Genomic DNA, 9,397 nt, shown 5'->3' on the forward strand with positions numbered 1-9,397 from the left:
TGTGACTTTTTCAGCATGCAACACTAATGTTTCTTATACTATACCCTTATAAGAATTTATTCAACACTTTAATCTGACTTTGACATGGTATGACTTTGGATGGATTACTTTTTTTTAATATTGCATTATGAATTTCTTAATATTTCTTTTACATGCTCTACTATGAATTTTTATACCTTGTATACCATTGTTTTGATAAGATTTTGAGATATTCTAAGACTTATGCCTGCCACCTATTTATCTGTAATTTAGTGTCTCTGAAGCGAGTTGCTTTCTTTTGAAACTGCACGTAGGATAACAATGACACACTGCATCAAGATAAGTATGACTGTCACAATATTTTAATTTTACAAGGCGATTATCGTGGCTGTAAGAATTCACAAAAAGATACCACAATAAATATAATTGAAAATACATAAATAATAATAACGTAACAATGTGAGATTGTTGAACTTCTATTTTGAAGCGGTGTACTTGCTATGAATCAATGTGATCGAGTGACTCTGGACTGCCGAACCCTGGATAGCATGTAGGTAATCAATCAGATCGGCGGTGAAATTACCTGTCCAGCTCTCACCTTATTTCCCTGTATGGAGGCAGCATGGGAGGAACTGAAAAACATGTCAGTCTGTACTTACAAAGTTGTACATGCCATCACTGGAGTCGTTCCCATTAAAGAGCAACGCTCCCTTCCACTCACGTTTTTAGCTTTCGCCCAGTTATGTCAAATGTTTAGGCAATATCTAAAAATGATTGGACACAAATAAGTTATACATTTTTCATGGGAAACAATGTTTGTAGGGAAACCGGGAAAAAGCTCAACAATTCACGTGGATCATTGTTCACTTCTACATTTCTTTTGCGCGTGTATTCTGGTTCTAAACACCAGAGAAACGTCAACCGCTGGACGTGAGCGTTAGCAGCATCAATCATCCAACTCATTCCACCAACATCTGGATTTCCATCTTCTGTCCAAGACTTCAGGCAGCTCATGACAACATCTTCGTGGGCCACTCATCTGTTCACTACACAATTTTCTTCCCAGTCGTCCTCAGTGGACGTCAGACTCGGCTAAGTGATATTCCATCTCCGTCTTCATGTCCTCGGAGCTGCTTTGCTCGGTGGCCAGCACCGTCTCAACAGGGAAAGATAAATATATACCGTCTTTCAGTTTTTTCGGGGAGGGCGAGTCTCCTGCGCAGAAAAGAGGATCTGCGATTTTAAAAGTCATCGAGCGCATGTTATGTGTTCTCCGCTTGATGTTCTTCTTCTTCTCTTCTTTGTAGGCAGCGTTCATATTGGCCATCACCTGGAAGTGAAGGAAACACATTCAGACACAAAACAGAAGGGGTGTTAGTTTTTGAGGTACATGCTCTCCCTATCTACCATGTTACACACAGCCAAGTATGTTCATGACTTGAACAACTGTTGCACAGTTGTTGCATAACACATGGGTAATACCAGTGTTCACTTTTTTATCAGTAATCATTTATACAAAGGATAAGTCCTCTTTGTTTGCAAACGTGTTTTCCGTAACAACCTTATCAAAAAGGAGATATCTACATGTCAGCAACAATGACAAAGTTCACAGCAAAACTCAGAGACAGTTGCGGTTGCAAAAGGAGCTGGCTTTTTGGAGTGGGGGCCAGTTTAAAGAGGCTAAAAACAGGTTTAACAAGTTGAGAGACTACATTCTAAGAAACTTCACAAACAGCTTGCAGCCAATGACCCTGCTTCTGTCTGATCAGGTGCAACTGGAAACCTATAAGTACAGACGCAGAAAACTTACATCAAGCAACTAGCATCAGCAATATCCTCATTTGATTTATTACCTCAGTAAATACCATACACTTGAGTTTGTGGCCTAAATTGTTACCTTCAAGTCATATTCATTCAATGCAGTTGGATCATTTAGTAATTCATGGTCTCAATATTTTACTGTAAGACCATGAAGCAGGGTATACCTTAGGGCGATGCTACCTTGTGATTGACAGGTCGCTACCATGCCATTATTTAATCTGGACGTTGACTGTGTTTTCTTTTTACATGTTTAACCCTTTCACCACTGTGAATTGAAAGTGCGTTTTTAATCATGGCAGTAACCATTTTGAACGGCTATAAATGCCTTTTTTAGCATTCAGTTGTACTTTGTGCCACCCTCTCGTATCACTTCAGGTTGCAAAAAAACAAGATGGCAAAAGATAAAAACCAATATGCTGAAAGACATAATGCCAGACTTGAGGCTTCAAAATGCCAGTCCACAAATCAATGGGTGACATCACAGTGACTACATTCACCTCTTTTATTCAGTATATGCAGCTATAAAACAAATGTTTCTTCACTTATGTGCAGACTATGGGAAAAAAGTACAGTAACCAGGATGAAAGCATCAGCCTCAATTCATGGGACCTTTAAAGACGCAGCAAAAAGAAAAAAGTGACAATCACACAAAAAAACTAAGAACAAGCTCAACCACCAACATCCATTGTAGTAGAGCACAACAAAAATATTACCAGCTGCTTCACGGAGTTCTGCTGCTCCTGCATTACGGTCATATACGCTGAGGCCTTCTCCCTTGTGGAATACATATCCTGCTCTTGGTCGTCGTAGTTGAGCAGGCTCAAAGTAGTCTAGAGCAAAGAGTCAAATTAGAAAGCAGAAGCAAACTATAGAGATATACTTGTTGGTCTTGCCAATTGAGTCCTACCTCGTTTGGTAAATTAGCTTTCCTGTTAAACATGAGGGAGTGAGGGCTAAACTTGGTTGTAGGGTTGGTGGACGTCCTGAAGAGGAACAGCACAGGATCCAGGAAGTCGTCCCACTCTGCCTGCTTCTCCGTCACCATCTGCAGAATGGCTTCCTTCAGTAAAGGACTCGTGCAGTCGTGTAGCGGGTTGAGCTGAGGTTGATCCAGAGGAGACACCTTCTGCACAATGCTCCACCGATCGCACAGCAGCTTTGTCACCTAGGAAACACCAATACGGGAACTGATCAAACTGGTCCACAACAGTGTTACAATATGTAATCCTTTAATTGATTGGTTTATTCTCATTGACTTTGTGACTCACATCTCACCTCATCACAGAAGTCAGCATTCTGTGTACACACTATTGTTTTAGGGGCACCAAACCTGATGGAACGGAGATTAGAATGAATTATTTTCTAGGTTAAAAAATATATAGAGCACAAAATAACACTTACTGGCAAATTACATTTAAAATCAATCAGCAGATTATATATATATATATATATATATATATATATATATATATATATATATATATATATATATATATATATATATATATATATATATATAAATAAACGTGTTTCAACCTAAAAATGATTATTTAATATTTTGTGAAATGCATCTACCTGTATATGCATTTAGAAATACATTTGGCAACAGACAGCGCATCTGTCTTCTGTACTGGAAAAGCTTCTGGCCATTTACTAAAATAATCAATGAGGACTGTAACACTGGTGTTTCCTTGCTGTGTCTCTGGGAAAGGTCCTGGGAGAGAAGAGAAAAACAGGCAGCAGGTCTCAAAGCTTGGAAAGAAATTATATAGGATTAAAAAAAAAAAATCTAATTAATTAAGGACAAACCTGTTATGTCAATCCCTACAATATCCCAAGGTGCATCCACTTTTATAGGCCGAACAGTCCTTGCCAGGTTTTTATTTCTCTCTGTGTGCTGACAGGTCTCACATACTTTTATCTGAAACAGCAAAGTTTTCCCAAAAGGACACACATTATTATCATCATGTCTCATTGATGTTAACCAAACACCGTGGTCACAGAGATGTTTGTACCCAATCCACTACGTCCTTGATGATCCCCAGCCAGTAGTACTTGCTCTGGATCCTGTGGACAGTCTTCTTTTGGCCCAGGTGATGACCGATGTCATTGAAGTGGCAGTCCAGAAAAACCTGCCTCTTCCTCTCAGCCTCTATCACCACCTCCCTCTTTTCTTCTTTCTTTGGTCCCACATAGTACAGCTTGCCCTCTTGAATGCAGAAACGAGTAAAAAGTGGGACATGCTGTGAAACCCTTTCGGTATTCTGACTTGCGGATGCTTGTGGAGAATGCCTCACCATACTCAGTTAAAAACATGTATTGAATGTTGCCTTGCTTATCTTGATGATAGACACACAGACACAACATGACATACACTTTATATACTAAATGCCACTTTCCATAAGTATCGTCCACCAAAGCACATGCCTGAACAAGTACTAGAGCCAGTTTATGACTGCAAGTTGTAGTAAATCATTAAGTTAGTTAGCGGAATTTCCTACAGGCTGCCATAGATTCACATGATATGTTACATTACGCCCTTCATGGTATACACTTGATGACAAGAAAAGCAAGTTTTTTTTAACCCGAGTACGCGAAGTAGATACGAAGACGTGAACTGAAACTGCGGGAAAGCGGCGCCTTCTCGGTGTTTAAGGTTTTTAAAATGAACCTTACCATCAACTATAAATTTCTGGGCGTATCTTTTAAGATTCTTCTTTCGTAAAGCACTCATCGCCTGAGGAAAGCAGCCTTTAGCCACAAAAGTGTAAATGTCCCCGAGTTTACTGGAGCTGGATTCAACCACCTCCTCCTCAGCCACTTGCAAAGACTCCGCGCTTAACATTTCCGCTTAGACTTTACAAAGTAGTCCAATGGCCGGCCTTTGTGTTCTCAATTAACACAAAGATGCTAACTGCCAATCGGCATGTTTAGCTGCAATGCTAGCTACTTCTACCGACGTGAAATATCAAATAATCCACAGGAAAATCATTCAGGCTGAAGACACAACGCTTGTGTTGTATTCGTTCTCTTCTTCTACGTTCATGTTTATGCGTTTGGTTATATTTAGCGCCCTCCAGCGAACAACTACTGGTACTTCCCGCCAGTCGTTAAAAAAAATGGGGACAAATCTGTGGGTCTAGTTTTCAATTTATTTGTTGAATGTCTCTGTTGGCTCGAAATACAATTACAGTGTGGATGCATTATTTGGAAAAGGTGTATTTCTGATTATCTGCCGTCAAAGAATCAAAAGTTGCAGTACTGTATTTATGGCGTTGTATCTCTCTCGCTCAGTTTTTTTTTTTTTTTTTACATTAGTAGCTACACATCTGCCATCTAGTGGCCACAGTGTGTAACCACAGCTGCCAATTTGACAATAACTATATCAGTGCGAGTACACGGGGGCTAAAACAGTAAAGCCTAATGTGAGTGTCACTATTATTCCTCAAGTTTAAAAAATAATTGTGTACATTGTTAGTCAATTTTATATTTGTGGAGATGACACTTTTATTATTGAAGACTTCGACCCGGAAGTGTTATGTTTGTGTCGCTGCTATCGAACGAGCGTTAACGCAGAATTAGCCGTGGAGCTTGTTAGTAAACCGTCCAGTAAACTTTTTTTTTTGTTGTTTTTTTTACACGTCTGTGGGTTTTGTTGAAGTATTTCCCTGTTAAACAGGTAGTAATGACAAACAAGGAAGACGGAAGTCGCTCGTTTTATATCTGTAACTGTTTCACCACTGATAATATTTTCCTGGAGGACTACAAACTCCATGTCCGCTTTTCATCAGAGCAGCAGTTCACACAGGACTACCAATCAGTGAGTGGGTGTTAGTTACGTTTTTAAAACAAAAATAACACTTGGAGGGAAATGTTCCGGTTTGTGAACTCTATTGACGTGTGTGTATTGTGTTTAATTATTGCTGCGCACGCAGCCACTTCGGAGGCTCGGCTGCGTGACGGACCAGCAGTTTGAGGATGTGCTCAACAAGGTGAGAAAGTGTGGGCGTGTGTTGCAACAAAGTTACCCACGTTCACTTTAAACACGTCATCATGGAGCTCCAACAATTAGATGAATAATTAATACGTTGATTGACAGAGAAGAAATCGGAAGCTTTTTTGTGTGTGATGATACTACCTAGCATCTTTGGGGGTTTACTGGCAGAACAAGACGTTTGAAATAGGTATCATGATGTAATGAGAATAAAATGAAAAATAAATAAAATATTTTTACATTTTTAGACCCTGCTCCTAAATGTACGATTGCTCCTTTTAGATTTCGCAGGAAGTGGACAGGCGGAGGCGTCTAAGTGAGACTTCTGCTGCGAGAGCCGTTGCTATTAAAGACATGTACCAGCCTCTCCATCCTCATGTCTACCATCTGCAGGTACTTCCTGCATCAGCCACTGCCAACAGCGTCATAACCAATGTGTCATTAACACCATGCTGAGATACACTTACACACCACCTCTCCCCAGGAGTCCTTCCTCGCACCAAAGTTCAAGCAGATTGTTGAGTATTGCCAAAGCAGCAACATCAGTGGAGAAGGTCTTGCAGACATGTTGGAGGAAGAGGCAGGTTAGCTGGAAAGTGCTTTAATTTCCTCTTAGTGGACAATGTTAAAAGAAGAAGTAGCAGCTCACAAAATAAAGTAATGATCTTTAGTACTACTTTTTTTTTTTTGGTTGTTTATTGGCTCTGTTTTTACATCAGTTTCAACATGCAAAACTCTTGATGCAAAGGGCAAAAAAGAGTGACATGCTTACCTTTTAAACTCTGGACTTTGACAAAATGAAAAGCTCAGACTTTATACATCCACTTTATACCAGCATAAAAGGCTAGTACATATAACATCTCTAAGAAGTGGTTTTGAAAATGGTCCAAAACTTTGACTCATGACAATGAGGACTGAGGATCTTTTGTAAAAGAAAATATCTTTCCCCGTGCTCTCGTTTGTTTGTATTGATTATACCACATTATCACAGTTGGATAGCAATATATTGATGAACTGAAATGCCACATGCGGCATTGTCAATTGATTCCCATCCTTCTGTTAAAGCTGCAAAGGTTTATCGCTTCCCCGTGTTTGAGAAAAGCTTCTGTGAGGAGCTGCTGGAGGAGCTGGAGAACTTTGAGCAGTCCTCCGCCCCCAAAGGAAGACCCAACACCATGAACCATTATGGGGTAATGTATGTGTTCCTTCAGGCGGAAACACCTTAAAACACCATTTAACCCCGCTTTTACTGTGCCATGACATTTGGATCTTTGGCCTCAGGAATGAAATATGTAGAACTCAAAGAAATATAAGAGGTGCATTCCAAGCAGGTACAAGAGTCATTTCACAGTGACATGCACGTACCGCAAATCTTTAAAAATTCAGTGTATTACGTGTCCTTATAGTCAAGATGAAGGCATGCAGCTGAAACATTAAATTAGGAAGATATACAGCCTTGAAGCCATGGAAGAGGTCTAACTTGAATATGTACAGTTGTAAGAAGGCTAGGGAATAAAACGAGTGATATGTTCTATTATTCATGATATTCGGCTCCTTCTCTCTCTCGCAGATCCTCCTGAATGAACTGGGTTTTGACGAGGGCTTCCTCACACCCCTCCGTGAGCGCTACCTGCATCCGCTCACCTCCCTGCTGTACCCGGACTGTGGGGGGCGCTGTCTTGACAGCCACAAGGCCTTTGTTGTTAAATATGACATGAATGAAGACCTGGACCTGAGCTACCATTACGACAATGCAGAAGTCACCCTTAATGTTTCCCTGGGCAAGGACTTCACCGAGGGCAACCTTTATTTTGGTGCTATGAGACAGGTGAACATATGCGTACAATACTATTAGTATTGCTACTGTGTAAAAGTACTATGAGCAGACAACTACCACTTCTACTTTGTGTAGTATTTTGTAATATAATACAAATGAGATAACCATGCACAATTTAGATTATCTATACTGAAGCTCTAAAGGCAAGTGAGAAACAATATTTCTGCTTTTTATTTTCTAAGTCTAATCAAAATAGTTTCTCTATTAAAGTGAAAAAAAGGTTTTGCAGGAGATTTCATATTTTTTCTTAATGTCTAGAAAAATCCCAATCTTCATGTCAGATTCATTCACTTCATTTTTTTATTTTTTTTACCTATTGTTGTTCCAAACAATGGCCTGGTGAAAAGATATGAAAGCCTGCTTATGAAATCTTTCTGTCAATTGAGAGATACTCAATAAAAACAAAGCTACGTGATATTGAGAATATATTCTAAAGATTTTTGATGTATTTTATATCCCAAAAAGCTAAATCTTGTGTAAAGTTAGTGTTTGTATCCCCCTGCAGGTGCCCTTAAGTGAGATGGAGTGTTCAGAGGTTCAACACCGAGTGACCGAGGGCCTCCTCCACCGGGGCCAACACATGCACGGGGCCCTGCCCATCTCCTCCGGCCAGCGCTGGAACCTCATCATCTGGATGAGAGCCTCCCAGGAACGCAACAAACTGTGCCCCATGTGCAACAGGAAGCCAACACTGGTGGAAGGGGAGGGCTTCGCTGACGGGTTCACCAAACACTCGGATGCTCAGCTGAACACTTCAGGTGTGTTGACGTGACGCTGCTTTCAGATTCTTAGTTTGCCCCTTTGAAATTTCATATGATTTTGAAAATGATTTAGGTTGGCATTGTTGTTGAGTTAATCAAGACTACACTAAATGGAAATGGCCTTATTCTTATGACACATTTTGATTGTATTTCAAATTGGAATAATATTAATATTTATTATTTGTACTAATATTAATGGTAATGTTATTCAAATTCTGTGTTTCGAACGTTTTGTCTAGAGTCCTGTTTTGTGACTTTATTGCCATTAATTTTTTGCGACAATAATATCAAACAATCCATACTGCTCAAGTCCCTGTGTTTATAAACAGTATGATTGTAATATATTTTGTGCCAAATAATACAAAATTAGGGATACACCACTCTGAATATATCTCTTTCATTACCGGCCACCTGAAGTATGGACATGAGTCATTCACAAAGTGGGTCCTTGTTTTGTCCCAGAAGTCAACATTGATAATATTAAACCAGTGTAATGTGCTTGCTTTGGACATGTTTTTGAATGGCTGGCTGTCATTTTTTGAGCTAAGTCACTGTTTTCAACACAAGACAAACCACATGCTTTGGAATAATTGCATTTTAATTACATATATTATATCTGTCAAGTTCTTGTTACTGACATAGGCATACGTGTTGTGGTGGAAGTTAGTTATGTTCATAGTCTTCGAGAGCACACAAAATATAAACATGTATGATACATCATGCATAATAAATCGATCCTTTTCAGCAACATCAGGAGTTTTTGGTTGTTTCTTTTTGTTCCAGGTTAATGTGCCAATGACGAGTGTTGAACTGGAGGGGAACAGGGAAAGGAGAGTTGGTTCTCTGGGGTCAGATGCAAACTACAGCATATTCAAAATAACACCAAAACACAAACACACTACCATAGAGTAAAAGACCGTGGACTTTACAACCTCATGGTGAATAGTTCTGTTACTAAAATGGTGCTTGTTTTCACGTTTCCTGCCTCAAAATCAAAGCCTGTAA

The 9,397-nt window shown here is 39.6% G+C and overlaps 2 protein-coding genes across 3 annotated transcripts; one reads left to right on the forward strand and one right to left on the reverse strand.

Moving 5' to 3' along the window:
* Positions 1–200: 200 nt before the first annotated feature.
* Positions 201–4,822, reverse strand: zgc:113436 (uncharacterized protein LOC503528 homolog). The gene is made up of 8 exons (XM_068604482.1): positions 4,477–4,822; positions 3,816–4,009; positions 3,610–3,721; positions 3,376–3,514; positions 3,076–3,130; positions 2,708–2,965; positions 2,514–2,630; positions 201–1,309 (listed from the first exon to the last, which is right to left on the reverse strand). The coding sequence occupies exons 1-8, from the start codon at positions 4,643–4,645 to the stop codon at positions 1,052–1,054; spliced, it is 1,302 nt and encodes a 433-aa protein (XP_068460583.1). The 5' UTR covers positions 4,646–4,822; the 3' UTR covers positions 201–1,051.
* A 468-nt stretch (positions 4,823–5,290) lies between these two features.
* ogfod2 (2-oxoglutarate and iron-dependent oxygenase domain containing 2) lies at positions 5,291–9,356 on the forward strand. 2 transcript variants are annotated; one of them, XM_068605274.1, is made up of 8 exons: positions 5,291–5,620; positions 5,736–5,792; positions 6,077–6,187; positions 6,279–6,378; positions 6,860–6,984; positions 7,365–7,622; positions 8,137–8,389; positions 9,176–9,356. In XM_068605274.1, exons 1-8 carry the CDS (start codon positions 5,486–5,488, stop codon positions 9,178–9,180), a joined length of 1,044 nt encoding a protein of 347 aa, XP_068461375.1. In that variant the 5' UTR covers positions 5,291–5,485; the 3' UTR covers positions 9,181–9,356. The 2 variants fall into 2 exon arrangements, with proteins under 2 accessions (XP_068461375.1, XP_068461373.1); XM_068605272.1 differs by lacking the exon at positions 9,176–9,356 and having other exon boundaries at positions 5,295–5,620; positions 8,137–9,140.
* The last annotated feature ends 41 nt before the right edge of the window (positions 9,357–9,397 follow it).

The sequence above is a fragment of the Clinocottus analis genome, unplaced genomic scaffold (assembly GCF_023055335.1).
Source record: "Clinocottus analis isolate CAN_PGR_092001 unplaced genomic scaffold, fCliAna1.0.p SCAF_7, whole genome shotgun sequence".
Lineage (NCBI taxonomy): Eukaryota > Metazoa > Chordata > Actinopteri > Perciformes > Cottidae > Clinocottus > Clinocottus analis.

Bases quoted from the DNA above. Each gene is read 5' to 3' on its own strand.
- zgc:113436 (XM_068604482.1), bottom strand. From the start codon at position 4,645: ATGTTAAGCGCGGAGTCTTTGCAAGTGGCTGAGGAGGAGGTGGTTGAA. The intron at 3,722-3,815 runs GTACAAACATCT...TTGCTGTTTCAG, and splicing joins TCAAGGACGTAGTGGATTGG to ATAAAAGTATGTGAGACCTG. The intron at 2,966-3,075 runs GTGAGATGTGAG...GGTGTTTCCTAG, and splicing joins ATGCTGACTTCTGTGATGAG to GTGACAAAGCTGCTGTGCGA.
- ogfod2 (XM_068605272.1), top strand. From the start codon at position 5,486: ATGACAAACAAGGAAGACGGAAGTCGCTCGTTTTATATCTGTAACTGT. The intron at 6,379-6,859 runs GTTAGCTGGAAA...CTTCTGTTAAAG, and splicing joins CATGTTGGAGGAAGAGGCAG to CTGCAAAGGTTTATCGCTTC. The intron at 7,623-8,136 runs GTGAACATATGC...ATCCCCCTGCAG, and splicing joins ATTTTGGTGCTATGAGACAG to GTGCCCTTAAGTGAGATGGA.